This window comes from Pygocentrus nattereri, chromosome 8, assembly GCF_015220715.1.
Source record: "Pygocentrus nattereri isolate fPygNat1 chromosome 8, fPygNat1.pri, whole genome shotgun sequence".
NCBI lineage: Eukaryota > Metazoa > Chordata > Actinopteri > Characiformes > Serrasalmidae > Pygocentrus > Pygocentrus nattereri.
In genome coordinates, this window is record NC_051218.1 from 7,035,001 (window position 1) to 7,052,500 (window position 17,500).

At 43.2% G+C, this 17,500-nt stretch overlaps 1 protein-coding gene across 1 annotated transcript in view; it reads left to right on the top strand.

The window, feature by feature from the left end:
• Positions 1-8,934, top strand: part of wu:fa25f02 (uncharacterized protein C11orf24 homolog) — a 19,434-nt gene extending 10,500 nt beyond the window's left edge. Inside the window, exons 3-4 of the mRNA XM_017717263.2 lie at positions 3,971-4,075; positions 7,097-8,934. Coding sequence (XP_017572752.1) covers positions 3,971-4,075; positions 7,097-8,082 — 1,091 coding nt within the window. The 3' untranslated portion in view covers positions 8,083-8,934. The remainder of the gene's footprint in view (positions 1-3,970; positions 4,076-7,096) is intronic.
• The last annotated feature ends 8,566 nt before the right edge of the window (positions 8,935-17,500 follow it).

The window sequence follows — 17,500 nt, forward strand, 5'->3', positions numbered from 1 at the left end:
GCGTGTTCACGTGATCAGTTGCTCAAAAGTGACTTGATTCATTTCGACTGTTACTGGTGGACTGTTTACATGTATGATTTAGTGATGGTTCTGCCTTATTTAGGTTGTTCAGTAATTTGCAGGATTTGTCTGTATGGGTGCCTCCACCCGCTCCCACCTGAAGGGGTTTGACTTCCCACGGTAGTGCAGACGTCTATCCCATATATCCCACTAGCGTTAAACTTCGAGCGTTTTCACACTTGAAGGTTCATTTGTTTCTTACTTTATACATTTGGTCCGGTTAGTTTTGGCTTGACATTGCATTTTACTGAACCTCTGCACGACACGCCTGTGTCCTGTTCGTCGTCACCTGCGTGGACTGCGTCTCCCTGTACTGGACGCTGACTCGTTTGTAGAGGAATGTCTGACATCGTCGTGTTGTCAATTTTTTCTTCTTCTATTGTAACGGGTGACAATATCCTAACTTCTTGTAATCGGCCCAAAAGTCTGAACCATCCAAAAAAGTGTCTTCACACTGCATGTAAACTAAACTATGGTTCTGTTTGATCCAGACCGAGACCACCTCTTTTGGTCAGACCAAATTTTGGTTCTTTGGTCCTGACCGAGGCACCTTTCACACCTGCTGTTTTAGTTCAGACCAAACAAGGTAGGTGTTACGGCAACCGAGGGCCCAAAACGCACTTCAGACAGAGCCGCTTCGAGCTACGCAGACAAGGTTTGCGTGTAGTTGCGTTCAAAAATGCGTCACGGTGCATTTCATAATGCAACTCGAGTGTGAACTGCATTCTAAGCATTGCAGCAGGGGGGCGCTATAACGACAGATTTCTCAACTGCCATAATGTATGAGCAGTGGAGTCTCACATAGATGGCTTACGTAAACATATGCTTGATGCTGGATAACTAACCCGCTCCAGGGCCGGTTACGTTTGAGGTTATTACCGTCATGAACGGCTCTTGGACCCAAGCAGTCCTTTTAAATCACTTTCTTTTTCTTTTTCTTTTTCTTTTTTTTTTTTTGTTGATTACTGTCGTCCGCTCTGTTGGTTTAGTACATATAAAGCCAAGATGTTTGAGATGAATGGACAAAGCAACAGTTGAGCTAACACTCGAAGTTTGTGGTGGCAATTGTGGAAAATGTTGCAAAGTGCTGCATGTGAGTGGATGTATGTAAGTCAGTTGTTGCATGTTGTGAGTTGCCTCCACCATAAGTTCCATGCAACTTGATAGTTACACAAAGCAACTCGCGCAAAGTTGCATGCAGCAAGTTTCAAATGAATTGCAGGATGATTTACCTTAATTTGCATGTAGGTTTCAAGCTGCAAGTTTGAGAGTTGCACCATGTATAAGCCAGCCAAGCGTGGTGGTGGTGGTGGTGGTGGTGGTGGTTGACGCTTTTTCTAATTATTTCCAAACTGTGTTGGCTAAAACGTCATTTTGCAAATCCATTCGTGGCAGAGATACTTGTAGGGCGCTGTGAGGCAAAATAGTCCCAGAAGAAAACTTATTATTCCAGTTTTTCCGTTATTTTCCACCTTCAGCATTCCATACAAACTCAGAAGACCCGTGTAGGTTCTCTGGTGGTTCTGGATGGTAAATAAAATGTCTATATTTATGTTATAGGCATGGTGACCCCTGGTTCTTATCACCACCACTGTGAAGACATCTGAACCATTTAACACCAAACTGCTCTGAATCATTTTTCTTATATGCTGAACTATGCAGAAATGTTGAAAAATCAGTGGAATTCCCCTTTAAGGTGATGGTTCTGGGGATGGTGGTGCAGCTGAATGTAGTAATAAGTTTGTGTTGGCTAATGACTTAAAACAGGGGCAGCTCAGGCCAGAGTTGGGAAACATTTGCCCTTTTTGTGGCCTGCAGCTCCTCCACCTGCTGAAGTCATCAGAGAGGGAGTGAAGCAGACAGAGATCTAGTGAACGTGATCGCAGATGGACTCGGAGCCTGTAAGCTCGTACGCACATGTCTGCTGGGAGCGGATCAAAGGCGGCCTTAAAGCTCCAGCTTTTCCTCCTGCTCATGCATCACCGCCCAGATACCTGCAGACAGCAGAGCTCACCTAACGTGATTATGTGCTTCCTGACACTGTAAGACATTCGGTTGTCTATGAACATGGACTAAAGTACATTAAAGAACACTCGCAACTCGCATAGTTGCCTAAACCACATAATCAAGTCCAATAAGGATTACTGAACAGCTCAACAGTGAGTGATGCTAATTGGTGGGATAGTATTTCTGATGCTGCTGATGCACAGACTCTGATCACTGCTTCACCTGTTTTTCCCATTTCTGCATTTTAATATTCTTATAGTAATGCTGTTTACTACCTGGCGTCATCCTAAGGGGGACAGTAGGTAAAATATTCCTCCAGTAAAAGTAGAAGTTCCTCCCTTTAGACCTCCACTTGAGTAAAAGTACTAAAGTATTTACCTTCAAATGTACTTAAGTATAAAGTAAAAGTACTAAAAGAGTAATTCTGGCTCTGATGTCCTGTTATCATTTTTATAACCAGACTGGCTTCATGAACTCATTTCAGGTGAAAGTCCTCCAGCGTCTCTCTTGGTAAACCAGTCTTTTAATAGAACGTCATTAATTAGTGACGCTGACGTCTATTAAAATGATCAGAAGCACAAAACACTGGAGGTGAACAGTTTCCATCAGGGAGAACCGAGTGGCTCTGAAATCACTTTTTACACACAAGCAAAGTTTCAGTTTCAGATTTATTTACAACTTAGTTCCAAGTTTAAGTTGAATAAAAACTGGCTTTAAACTCAGGATCACAGATGAGCTCCTTTACTATGTTGATCTGTAGGCGTCTGTTCATAAACATAAACCAGCCCAAACTCATTTACTATAAAATGAAATGGTGTTTGACGCGGCTTTTTTCTGAATTTCTACAGTCTCGACTGCATATGTGGACATATTTCTATATTGTGCTCTATTTACACAAAGTTAGGTTAGTTCATCATTTATGTTGAAGACTCTCCCAAAGTTTTACGCTGCTGCGCTGACGTTGAACCGCGTGCTGCACTGGGTCGGTGTGACCAACAGGTCAAAACCAGGTCTAAACAAAGTGACCGCTGGGCCCTGATTGGTGCTCTGGCTTTGCGCTTCTTTCGTTTTGACACGTTACGTTTTTTATACACACAGAAACCAAAAGGAACGACAGATTTCTCAAAATGTAGGAGGAAAAAGTCGGATATTAGACTCTGAAATGTAGTGGAGTGAAAGGAAAAAGTCCTGCAGAACGGAGAAACTTCAGTACAGAAAAAAAACTAGTTAAGTACAGAAACTTATAACATCATTACTGTCCACCACTGGAGGAAGATGGGTTCCTCTGTGTTTCTTCCTCTTAGGGAGTTTTCTTGCCACTGGTGACACTCGTGGGGGCTCAGACTCGGGTTTTTCTGTGAAGCTGCTTTGTGACCCCACCTGCTGTAAAATGCTCTATATAAATAAACTTTTACCAAGTTGAGTTTAAGCATCTATTGCCTATTGGCTACATTAGCCTGACTTTACATCTACAAGGTGGACTGACAAGGTAGGAGTGTCTAATAGAGTGGACAGTGAGTGGACACAGTGTTTAAAAACTACAGTAGCACTGCTGTGTCTGATCCACTCACACCAGCACCCCATCAGTGTTACTGCAGTGCTGAGAATGATCCACCACCCAAATAGTACCTGCTCTGTGAGGGTCCATGGGGGGTCCTGACCACTGAAGAACAGGGTAAAAGGGGCTAACAAAGTATCAGAGAAACAGATGGACTACAGTCTGTAACTGTAGAACTACAAAGAGCAGCTATACAGTAAGTGGAGCTGATAAACTGGACAATGAGCGTAGAAACAAGGAGGTGGTCGTGATTTTCTGCCTGGTTGGTGTAAAAGTCAAATGGGCCCTTTTAAGACTTCTTTTGCTGAATTTATATTTGTTTTTTTTTCTTTCTTTCCCCAACAGGTTCACAGAATCTTACCACAGAGTGTAACAAAGTCTTCCTGAAGGATAACTCTACGTGTTTTTACCTGAACTGCTCCAATGACGCTGCTTGTGAACGTTTGTTGGGTACGTAATGTGCTTTTGTTGTCATGTAGTCATGTTCCTTCTCATTCCTGAATCTCCGTGCAGCTGATCTCATTTGAAAGCGCTTTTGCGTCAGACTTGCTGTTTGTGTAAAACTGGCATAAAACATTGAACGACGTTCAAGTCAGCTGAACATTCACCTTTCATGCTTGCTGTTCGGGTTGTTGAGTCCACTCGGAGGAGTTTGACCCTCCTCTCTCTGCAGCGCTCGCTCAGATTGAGTCATTGGTCTGCGAGTGAGTGAGATTGGGGTGGGAGTCTGTTTGGGCTGGAGTCTCAATTCAGTACATTTTTCAGTACAGCGAGAACGGCGCTTGATCCTGTGCCGTAGACTGATCCTGCACTGTCAGTTTAGAGTTCCCCATAATAAAATATCTGCTGTGTGGACAAAACCTCGTATCTCCAAAGTGATCATTTTACAGAAGAAGCAAAAAACATACTGTACTTCTATTGTATGGCAATGGAACCAAACGCTTTTACTGGTCATTCTGGGCTGTTTGGGTCAGTTTGTCATGAAATTTAAACACAATATAAAGGCAAACGGGCGTTTTCAAATAATCAAAAACTGAAAAACGACAGAAATAGAGAGGCGAGGTTTCGTCCCGACAGCAGCGATTACACAATATTAGATCAGCAGAGCTTGTGCACTAGACCTGCCTTCCTCACTCCCTCCTGCCTTCCTTCCTTCCTTCCTCACTCCCTCCTTCCTTCCTTCCTTCCTTCCTTCCTTCCTTCCTTCCTTCCTTCCTTCCTTCCTTCCTTCCTTCCTTCCTCCTTCCCTCTCTGCCTTCTTTCCTTACTTCCTTTCTTTTACCTCCTTTCCTCCCTCTTTCCTTCCTTCATTCCTTTCTTCCTTCTCTTTTGTCTCTTCCTCTCTTTCCTTCCTTCCTGCCTGCCTTCCTGCCTGCCTCTCTCTTTCCTTCCTGCCTGCCTCTCTCTTTCTTTCCTTCCTGCCTGCCTGCCTTCTTTCTTCTCTTCCTCCCTCTTTCCTTCCTGCCCTCCTTCCTGCCTTTCTTCCTGTCTTCCTTTTCTTCCTTCCTGCCTGCCTGCCTTCCTTCCTCCTTTCTTTTTCTGCCTGCCTGCCTTCATTTCTTTCTCCCTTCCTTCCTGTCTTTTTCTTTCAGCCTGCCTTCCTTCCTCCCTCTCTTTCCTTCCTGCCTGCCTTCATTTCTTTCTCCCTTCCTTCCTCCCTCTCTTCCCTCCCTCCCTCCCTCCCTCCCTCTTCTTCCTTCCTTCCTGCCTGCCTTCCTTCCTGCCTGCCTCGCTCTTTCCTTCCTGCCTGCCTTCCTTCTTTCTTCTCTTCCTCCCTTTCTTTCCTTCCTGTCTTTCTTTCTGCCTGCCTGCCTTCCTTCTTTCTTCTCTTCCTCCCTTTCTTTCCTTCCTGTCTTTCTTTCTGCCTGCCTGCCTGCCTTCATTTCTTTCTCCCTTCCTCCCTCGCTTTCCTTCCTTCCTGCCTGCCTTCCTTCCTCACTCTCTTTCCTTCCTGCCTGCCTTCATTTCTTTCTCCCTTCCTTCCTGTCTTTCTTCCTTCCTTCCTTCCTTCCTTCCTTCGTCCGTCCGTCCGTCCCTCCCTCCCTCTTCTTCCTTCCTGCCTGCCTTCCTTCCTGCCTGCCTCGCTCTTTCCTTCCTGCCTGCCTTCCTTCTTTCTTCTCTTCCTCCCTTTCTTTCCTTCCTGTCTTTCTTTCTGCCTGCCTTCATTTCTTTCTCCCTTCCTTCCACCCTCTCTTTCCTTCCTTCCTTCCTTCCTGCCTGCCTGCCTTTCGCTTTCTTATTTCCTTCACTTCCTTCCGGTACCGCTGTCTGTTTTTCACACACGTGCAGACGGAGAAATCAGAAAGAAGTCGGAGTAAGAGTTTACAGCACTGAGAAATCTGATTTATGGAGCTAAAATCCAGCCTCTTTGTCAGATTTCTAGATCGGAATGTGCTGATTACACGACCATTTGAATAATCGGATAACTACAGAAAGTAGATTCTAATCAGATTATTGAGCGCATGTAAACACTCGGTGAGAACGGCCTCTGAGCAGTAGATCAAATCCACCCACCAGTCGTCTGAACACAAGCTTCACTGTAAGAGAGCAGACTAAAAACAATCTGACCTGTTTGTACAAAGAGCTGTACATGGTTGATTCGCAGTGTTACGTAACATTTAGCAATGACAGAAGTGGCGAAGAATGTTGTTTATATGATTTATTTTATTCATTCACTTCATTTTTTTCATACATTTTTTTTCACAATTATAAATCTTTGTAGTTTATTTGCAGGACTAAATGAAAAAAGTGGTCTTTTTGGATGCTGCTGTGTGTCAGAACCCATAAATTCTAGGATGCGCTGATATGAGAAACGTGCAGTGTTTTTGTTTTTGTTTTTTTCCTCTCCCATATACGCATCTGCTGATTCTGACCATTTAAAGGGCTCATAGAGTAAAAAAACTGAATATAGTTTGCAAACAAGGTTCAAAAACCTTTCACTCCCCTTTCAGTTTAACCCCGCCCGCTCACATCATTATAAGAAGTTATAAGGAGTGTTTCAGGCTGGACTGCTTTTAAATGAGGCTCAAAGGAGGATGGAGCTCATTTACATATAAAGGGCCAGTAACGAAAAACAAGTTTGAAAGGTTGGAGAATGTGTAAAAACAAATTAAGGTTGTGTGGGGTTTTTTTGGTACATAAACCCATGCATGGGCCCTTTTTAAACAATGTAAAAAGTCAAAAAAACTATTGTAAATTATTTATTTTTAATCTAAATTAGCACTACAGCAACTTTTTAAAATTTATTTCTGTAGGGTTACAGATGAAGTAAAGACAATAAAATGCAGATATTTTAGTGCAGTATCCCAGCATCACCTAAACAGTCTGTGCTATTGTATAATAAATATTTTAAATTGACAGATTAATAAAATGTGTGAAATATTGGTGAGTTTTGGGGGGTTTTTGTGTGGCAGTACTGAATGCAGTGTGCATTCCTATTTACTGTTCTGTCTTATCCGCTTTGACCCTCAGAAAAAATTGGTCGGGATGGTGGACCCAGTCAGGCCAAAGTAGCAAAACCTCTCCTAACAACCTCTGCTTCATCACCACATGCCCCTGATGGTCCCACGACTACCCCTCCTGCCCCTGGTCCACCTCCAAATGCTGCTAGAGATCCTGACCCTCTGCGTCCCTCATCCAGCGGTAACTCCACGTCCCTGAACCCCCTAAACTCCAGTAATACCAACAGCTCTTCAGCAAATGGGCAAATTAATCCCAGCATCAACCCCGTTACTCCTCCAGTAAAGAACCTTTCAGCTCCTGCAGCATCTCTCAAGCCGGAAAACACATCAATTGTTGACGAGGCTCACCCGGGCACGCTGGGCTCGGACAGTGTCCAGGCTCCCGGGGCCAGTGTGAACAAAACCACAGTCACAGAGATCAAGGTCACCCCCGAACCGCCAACCACAGCTCCAGCTACCACTCTAGCTACCACAAATGCCTCAATGGCGCCACAAGCAACGCCTGCCATGGCGACCACAGTCACCATGACGAATGCCACCACACCATTGATGACAACAGTAAAAGTTACCACCACAACACCAGCTCCAACCACAATGATGTCCTCCACCGTGCCACAGCCAGCACCTTCTATAGTGGCTACAACCAGTCTGACACCCTTTTTACCCTCTACCCACAGTGTTACCCCTGCAGGGGGGCAGAATCGCTCACCTACAATGCCAAAGCCCCCCCAGAACCATTCCGTAGGGCAGCTACCCAACCCTGAGAACAAAGAGAAAGACCAGGCTGGCCAAGCTGTGGTGGAAGCAGCTGGAGAACCATTGACCATTCACGTGGTCAATACCAGCTCTCTTCTAGCCGTGCTGATGTTCGGCCTCCTGTTCTTTGTCATCACAGTCATCCTCTTCCTCAGGCACGCCTACGAGAGCTACAAGAGAAAAGACTACACGCAGGTGGACTATCTCATCAACGGCATGTACTCCGATTCAGGGGTGTGAGTGTTTACATTTCAACAGAAACGGTTCTGCGGTGATTGTTTGCGGCGATGTTGCTGATTTAAAGCTGCTCAGACAGTGTTCGGTCAGATGAATGCAAAAGGCTCAAGATCACGAGCAGATCTCTCTCATTTCTGCCACAATTGAGCAGATTTTGGAGCTTGACGGCCTTCAGTACGAGTTCCTTCAATAATGTATAGCATTTTTTTGTTTTTTCTATGCAGATAAAGCTTCCATAATTCTCGTCATACAGGACTTGAGCCTTAGTCTTAACCCTTAAACCCTTAACCTTCTCCTCAATGAATGTCATTCTAAGGGATTGATGGTGCAATATTTCTTTTTTTTTTGTTTGTTTGTTTTTCTGTTAATGTCCAATTACTCGAGCAACTAACAGTCAGGTTGCACTAGTTGCCTTTTTGCTGTTTTTTGTATTCTGTGTTTAATGGCCTTCAGTCATTGTAGTCATGACTAACCAACCTTAATTTTTTTTTTTTTTTTTCCCTTTAATCATTCCACTTTTTTTTTTTTTTTTTTTTTTTTTTTTTTTTTTTTCTTCTTCTATTCATTTTCTCAAACCATTCCACTCTTCGGATCAAGAATGGACGCCAAAAACGGTCACTGTGGCACTGAAGCACATTAACGAAAAGCCAAGGGAATTGTTTAGCCATTATGAACTTCATTCCAGGGTTCAGAGGGAAGTTTGTTTTCTACTTTGAGTTTTGGAGGATATAATGCAGGTGGAACAGCCTGATCTGTGCCAATCTAAATCTGTAAGTTGTACTAATGCACTTCAAAAAATTAAATGTTTACTTTGCAAAAAAAACAAAAAAGGAATAAATATGAACAAAGAATGGACTGTATGTGTTTTGAGTACCTATTTTTTGGAAAAAGTGACTGATAATATTTACCCCAGTCAGGCATAACATTCTGACCACCTCCTTGTTTCTACGCTCATTGTCCATTTTATCACTTTGTAGTTCTACAGTTACAGACTGTAGTCCATATGTTTCTCTGATACTTTGTTACCCCCTTTTACTCTGTTCTTCAGTGGTCAGGACCCCCATGGACCCTCACAGAGCAGGTACTATTTGGGTGGTGGATCACTCTCAGCACCGCAGTAACACTGACGTGGTGGTGGTGTGTTAGTGTGTGTTGCGCTGGTATGAGTGGATCACACAACTGTCCACTCTATTAGACACACCTAGCTTGTCAGTCCACCTTGTAGATGTAAAGTCTGAGACAGTAGCTCATCTTCTGCTGCAGTTTGTGTTGGTCATCCTTTAGTCCAGAGGTCACTAATAGGTGGTCCGAGTCGGGACCCAGACACTGTCCTATGTGGACCTGGGCCTCTAACCAATAAACTATGGAGAGTTATTTCATTTCGACGGGGTGGTCTTATTTTAAATGGCATAACTTTGCTAGCCATTACGGTACAAGTTCAGTGGCCGGAGACTCACAGACCAATCCCATGCGTTGTAAATATCACACGTGACGCTACTCAACCAATCAGATCTGTGCATTACGATGAGCGCTGAGACTCGTTTGAGTGATGCCACACAGGGGAGGGACGAGGCGAGAAACAGCAGTCAGAGAAGGAAGTGAGTCAGAGGCAAGTTATTTCACACTATGTCAACCAAAAAGATAAAACTGACAGTAAATGTTGTTGAAATCTGTCTGAACTGGACTTTATTTGATTGTTGACTGTATGAGATGCTGATATTCCTACTCGGCTACTTCAGTAAACAGTATATGGCACTGAGTTATGATGCAAGTTAGACATTATGATGTTCCAGACCTTTACTTGAAGATATTTTCTTTAACTGGACCTTACTGAATTTTTGCTGAAGACCCCTGATCTAGTCCTTCATCAGTGGTCACAGGACGCTGTTGGCTGGATATTTTTGATTGGTGGACTCTTCTCAGTCCAGCAGATACACTGCGGTGTTTAAAAACTCCAGCAGCACTGCTGTGTCTGATCCACTCAGACCAGCACAACACACACTAACACCATCACCACCACTGAAGAACAGGGTAAAAGGGGGTAACAAAGTATCAGAGAAACAGATGGACTACAGTCTGTAACTGTAGAACTACAAAGTGCAGCTATACAGTAAGTGGAGCTGATCAAATGGACAATGAGAATAGAAACAAGGAGGTGGTCATAATGTTACGCCTGATCGGTGTACATTTGATTTCATTTTATTTAATAGGACATGCAAAATATAATATGTGGATAATTTGTGTCCTTAAACTTTTCAGAAATGTTTGAGTTCTAGGTTGGAAACAGAGTTGACTTTAGCTCAGTTTTTCATAAACATATTTTTGTGCATGTTTCAGCATATCAAAGAATTTGTGATAGAAATGACATATCGAACAGAATATGCTAATATCTCAGCAGTCTAAAAGGGAATACTCACCATTTAATCCACATTTCTGCGCAGCTGAATGGTTCAGATGTAAACAAAGTCATTCACAACAGTTCCGAGTGGATTGGAGTGAATCGCTCCGTTCTAGACAAACTTACCGAGTCAGAACTGTTCACAGTGGTGGTGATAGGAACCAGACGTCCACCTCTAAAAGCTCCTCACAGAAAGTTCCTACATGAAATGGTTCTGAATTCACTGCCTGATGACTGAGACACTGTTTTATGATAGTTAAGAGAACTTAAACTCCATTCATGGTGGAGGGATACATGCAGGGCGCTGTGCGGCAAAATAGTCCCCAAACAAAACTTATTATTCCAGATTTTCCACTATTTTCCATCATCAACATTCCATATAAACTCAGAAGACTTGTGTAGGTTCTCTGGTGGCTCTGGATGGTAAATAAAATGGCTATATCTGTGTTGTAGTCATGGCAACCCCTGGTTCCTATCACCACCACTGTAAAGGTATCTGAAGCATTTTACACCAAACTTGCTCTGAAACTCTCTGTCTACAGCTCACACACTGTATTATACAGAAATTAAAAAAAAAAAGTGAATGTAATTTCCCCCAGCTTCACTCAATCAGGCCTTGAATGTGTAGTATCTGAGATACTGTTCCTGACAACGATGATAAAAAGGTGACAAACCTCGTTGGGGCAGTTGTGGGCTGGAGGTTAGGGAACCAGCCTTGTGACTGGAAGGTTGCTGGCTCATGACTGAGGTGCCCCTGAAGTGACACCTCACCCCCAACTGCTCCCCCTCGCTTTCAGGAGCTCAGTGAATTCCAGCGTGGTACCATGATAGGACGCCACCTGTGCAACAAGTCCAGTCGTGAAATTCGTATAAAAGTTTGGTGGAGGGGGGATTATGGTGTGGGGTTGTTTTTCAGGAGTTTTGCTCGGCCCCTTAGTTCCAGTGAAAGGACTTCTTAATGCTTCAGCACCAGGAGATTTTGGACAATTTCGTGCTCCCAACTTTGTGGGAACAGTTTGGGGACGGCCCCTTCCTGTTCCAACATGACTGCGCAACAGTGCACAAAGCAAGGTCCATAAAGACACGGATGAGCCAGTTTGGTATGGAAGAACTTGACTGGCCTGCACAGATTCCTGACCTCACCCCCCGATAGAACACCTTTGGGATGAATTAGAGCAGAGAATGCGAGCCAGACCTTCTTGTCCATCATGAGTGTCTGACCTCACAAATGTGCTTCTGGAAGAACGGTCAAAAATTCCCATAAACACACTCCTAACCCTTGTGGAATTCCTTCCCAGAAGAGTTGAAGCTGTTATAGCTGCAAAGGGTGGGCCGACATCATATTAAACCCTATGGATTAAGAAAGGGATGTTATTAAAGTTCATATGCGTGTGAAGCCAGACGACCGAATACTTTTGGAAATATAGTGTATATATTAGGCCGAAAAAAAAATATCAGTTATAACTTTCTGTGAGGAGCTTTTAGAGGGGGACGTCTGGTTCCTATCACCATCACTGTGAACAGTTCTAACTCGGTTTCTCTAGAACAGAGCGTTTCACACCAAACCGCTCTGAGCGACTCAGTTTACATCTTAAACGTTTAATTATGGAGGGATGTTTTCAGAAAAGGGTGAAATTCTCCTTTAAGAGCATTTCTATTAAGAAGTCATCCCCAAGAGTGCACATGTAACGCATTTATAAAGAACTATCAGTTTTCTCATCTCAGTACACCGAATGCTAAAATGCTAAAAGCTGGCGTATGAAGTTTCCTCTCGAATTCCTCTCGGAGCCAAAAAGCTTCAGCGTGCCACGTTTTCCCATGGAGTCAAAGTGTTTTATTAGAGGAGCGTATCAACCAGGCTTTTGGTGTAAACAAGACGGTACACATAAACAGGCCACATCTGTAGCACAATAATTGCTCCCTGGAAATATGCGATGCACATGCGGTGTCTGTTTAGAGGAGAAGCTCTCGGCGTCTGCGCCGCTAATTGGCGGGGATGAAAGTAAAGTGATTTTATTTAAAGCCTGGAAACAAAGCCCTCCTTGATGAGGCTGTTGTACCTCTGCGGACACCTTTACAGCAGCCTCGTCAGGGAGGGCTTTGTTTTCGGGGAGGGTTTAGAGAAATATGGCTTTTATCAGCAGCGCTGCGCTCGGCCTCAGCTTAACGTCTGCCGCGAACTCTAGCAGCGTTAGCAGCGTTAGGACAGGAATGTGTCCACAGAGCGCTGTTTTGCAACTCTTGGGTTGACCTCGTGGCTTTGAGACACTTTATTTCTCAAACAGCCATTACTCACTCCGTTTCTCATGCAGCCTTTGGCCCTTGGGTTTCACAAGCGCTAACATTCTTTCACTGCGCCAAAATAAATTGAGCAATGTTTTAGCATAGCTGCAGCGTCTCCGGGGTCATGCTGGCAGGGCAGTATTGACTGTAAGACATGATTAAAGCAATAGTTTGACTCCAAATGTAGTCGATCGGCCAAGGAAGGGAGCCGGAGAAGCAAAAAAATGAGCGGAACATGGAAGCAGCACATTTTTGCAGGGGGCCCTGAGGGGCCATGGTTAAAAATAAGAAGAAAGAAAGAAAGAAAGAAAGAAAGAAAGGTAATAGGGTCATTCTACAAAATTGTTCACTTTTCTGTCTCTCCATAGGAGTCACTGGTGTTACCGATCATCATCGGTGTTACACATAATGAAGGAGACACCGGAGACGTTTTTAATGAGCAATGCGTTTTACAGAACGGCTGCTGCAGAACATCAAACCACACGCTGTCAATCATGGAACATCCACTAAAATATGGAACTTAATCAATTTTTTTCACAATTGCCTCAAAATAAAGTCGGTCACACCAGTGACGTCAGCTAAAAGCTTCATGTGAAATCATGAGCTAAATGAGAAAATCTCTGAGAACTGAAAGACTCACCATGTGCTTTTCTTCGTAGATCCTCGAGTGACATCATCAGGGTGACTTTTATTTCAAAATAAGTGATTTTTTTTTTGTTACGCGGTAACACCAGTGACACGACTCCTGGGGACCTTTCATTATATATTTTATAAAATTTGGCTTTTGTTTTCTTTGTCATTTAAATGATATATTCCATCGTCATGTCTAGATTATTGTAGTTTTTACCTCAAACTATGGCCTCAGCCTTCACACATGACTGTGGGGACGAGCTCTTCTGTGGTGCTTGGAATTCTATATGATTGATTTGAAAACCAATATTGCTAAATTGAGGCTCAAGAAGGTGTAACTGTTAAAATAACTTATTGTTTTCATTTAAAATACAAATAAATTGTAAACCTTTTTCAAGTGGAATATATCTGTAAACACTAGGGACACAAAAATGGATGTTTCCCAGTAGCATTGCGCTTCCTCATAAATTTTTGTGAGGGAACACAAAAATTTTGTGAGAATGGACAAATATTTCAAGGGAACGCAAAGTTGCATGGCACATCAGGGCCTCCGTACATTTTAGCAGCGCTTCAGCTCACAGAGGGCCTATTAAAAGGGGAACTCCAATGGTTTTTTAATATTCTGCATAATTAACTGGTTAAGATGTAAACCAAGCGGTTCTGAGCGGTTTGGAGTGAAACGCTCAGTTCTAGATAAACTTAACGAGTCAGAACTGTTCACAGTGGTGGTGATAGGAACCAGACGTCCACCTCTAAAAGCTCCTCACAGAAAGTTCCTACACGAAATGGTTCTGAATTCACTGCCTGATGACTGAGATGCTGTTTTATGATAGTTTAGAGAACTTAAACTCCATTCATGGTGGAGGGATACATGCAGGGCGCTGTGCGGCAAAATAGTCCCCAAAGAAAACGTATTATTCCACTATTTTATATGGAAGCCTGTTTCAACCTCTTCAGGAAAAATGACAGTGTCTCATAACAATGAGAAATTGTCATAATAATGATACATGAGGTTGTAATCAAAATTACCCCCCTAGAAAAACCAGCATAGACCAGCACACGTTATGTTTGGTGCTGGTGTGCTGGTCAACCAGCAGAGCCATGAGTGAATGCTTGCTGGTCTGTGCTATTTTTTTTCAGCAAGATATTATGGGATGTTAAGTCATAATTATTAAGATTATGCTGTAATCTATGAGATAGGATTGTATTATTGTGACACAATAAGTTATAATTATGAGATAGTAAGTCATAGTTAATGGGAAACTTATTATTATTATTATTATTATGCCTTACTCATTTTTTCCATTGATGAAAGAGTGAGCTTAATTTTCCATCATTATCACTCCATATAAACTCAGAAGACTCGTGTGGGTTCTCTGGTGGTTCTGGATGGTAAATAAAATGTATATATCTGTGTTGTAGTCATGGCGACGCCTGGTTCCCATCACCATCACTGTAAAGACATCTGAACCATTTCACACCAAACCACTCTGAATCTCTCTGTTTACACCTCACACACTGAGTTATGCACAAATCTAGAAATAAATAGGTGAAATTCTGCTTTTATTTTAGCACTGGAGCTATGAGGCTCATGTGGCTAATAAGTAATGGAGGCATATACCCCACCAATTAGCATAGTGCTAACAGCAGGCGTATCCGAGTTAGCAAAATCTGTCTAGCCTACTTGTGGGCCACATCCTTGGTTTGTACTGTCCCAGTAAACAGCTGTAAAGTGTGTAGAACTACAGGATATGTCCCAAATCTAGCAATAATCTGGCCCAACTACACTATTGGTCCACAACATTCACACCAGAATTGTCCCACAAACCCAGACACAAGGCAAAACAAGGTATGAAGCTGTCCAACATCTACCCAGTACTCCACCAACACTCAAATAGGAAGGCCAGAATTGTCCCAAAACTGTCTGCTATCTGGGAAATCATTGTTACTGTAACTGTGTAGAGTTGTTTGGTGAACTCTAGCAGACTAATGACACACTGTCATCTACAATTATACAACAGTCAGTTCCAGCCACGCGAGCTGATTGGTTGAGAGGCGTTCTAACTGTGCTGTTATTTCACCATAACGTCACAGGTTTTTCAAAAACACTGTATCACTCCACTGAGATGCGGTTGCTAAGCAATGACTCTGACAGCTGTAGGAGACGCTCAAGCCCTTTGAACATTTTTATTTCTTACGTTGCCACAAACAGAAAACGGACACTTTTAAGATCACAATTGACTGACAGCCGATTTGGTCAGACTCTGAAGATGAGATGATACTAAATTCCCAAACTGTCGTCACCACTGAGCAGCTTTTCAGTCGGCAGCTGTGACAGAAGAACAGCTAAACAACCTGGAATCAGCCAGAATTGAACCCAACACCATTTGCCAAACTAAACGGGCTGTAAGAAGCTTTACAGACTGGCTGGAACAAAACAACATTAATACTGATCTGGCAAAAACTGACAGAAGTGAGCTGAACTTGATATTGGGTCAGTTTTGTGGCTTAGTCTCATTTAGTCAGACTCTGAAGATCAGACTCCACGTTTGGTGAGTGGTATTGGGTATTTAGTGTAAGGAACTGGAGAACGAACTGCTGTGCAGCGAGTGGGCGGAGCTCGTTACTCTGACATAGGAACAAGCTGCTTATTAATTAACCTTAAAACATATTAAACGCCACGTTCATGGCCCAGTTTATTCATTACTTATTTTATCTACAATCCCAATTCCAATGAAGTTGGGACGTTGTGTAAAACATAAATAAAAACAGAATACGATGATTTGCAAATCCTTTTCAACCGATATTCAATTGAATACACTACAAAGACAAGATGTTTAATGTTCAAACAGATAAACTTTATTGTTTTTTTTAAATATTCACTCATTTTGAATTTGATGCCTGCAACACGTTCCAAAAGAAATTGGGACAGGGGCAACAGAAGGCTGGGAAAGTTGAAGAATGCTCAAAAAACACCTGTTTGGAACATTCCACAGGTGAACAGGTTAATTGGAAACAGGTGACTGTCATGATTGGGTATAAAGGGAGCATCCCTTAAAGGCTCAGTCGTTCACAAGCAAGGACAGGGCGAGGTTCCCCACTTTGTGAACAACTGCGTGAGCAAATAGTCCAACAGTTTAAGAACAACGTTTCTCAACATGCAACTGCAAGGAATTTAGGGATTTCTTCATCTACAGTCCATAATATCATCAAAAGATTGAGAGAATCTGGAGAAATCTCTGCAAGTAAGCGGCAAGGCAGAAAACCAACATTGAATGCCCGTGACCTTCGATCCCTCAGGCGGCACTGCAATAAAAACCAACATCATTCTGTAATGGATATTATCACATGGGCTCAGGACTTCAGAAAACCACTGTCAGTGAACACAGGACGTCGCTCCATCTACAAGTGCAAGTTAAAACTCTGCCATGCAAAGCGAAGCCAGATATCAACACCACCCAGAAACGCCGCCGGCTTCTCTGGGCCCGAGCTCATCTGAGATGGACTGACGCAAAGTGGGAAAGTGTCCTGTGGTCTGACGCGTCCACATTTCAGATTGTTTTTGGAAATCATAGACATCGTGTCCTCCGGGCCAAAGAGGAAAAGAACATTAAATGTCTTGTCTTTGTAGTGTATTCAATTGACTGTAGGTTGAAAAGGATTTGCAAATCATCGTATTCGGTTTTTATTTATGTTTTATACAACATCCAAACTTCATTGGAATTGGGGTTGTATTTAGCTGTTGTATTAAAGCAACAGAACATGTGAGGTCATGTGTTATCGCTATAACATCACGGCTGTGATGATCTACGGCCACCAAATCACTGCCGTGATGTTATTTCACCATAACACACCCCCTCTCGGGTTCTATTGCTTTAACATGGACTGTAGTCCATGTTAGGGCAGTTGTGGGCTGGAGGTTAGGGCTCCAGCCCTGTGACCGGAAGGTTGCCGGTTCGGTCCCATTGGCTGACAGTCCCTGACTGAAGTGCCCTCGAGCAAGGCACCTAACCCCCAGTTGCTCCCCGGGCGCTGTGGATAGGGCTGCCCACCGCTCCAGGCAAGTGTGCTCACTGCCCCCTAGTGTGCATGTATGTGGGTGTTTCACTG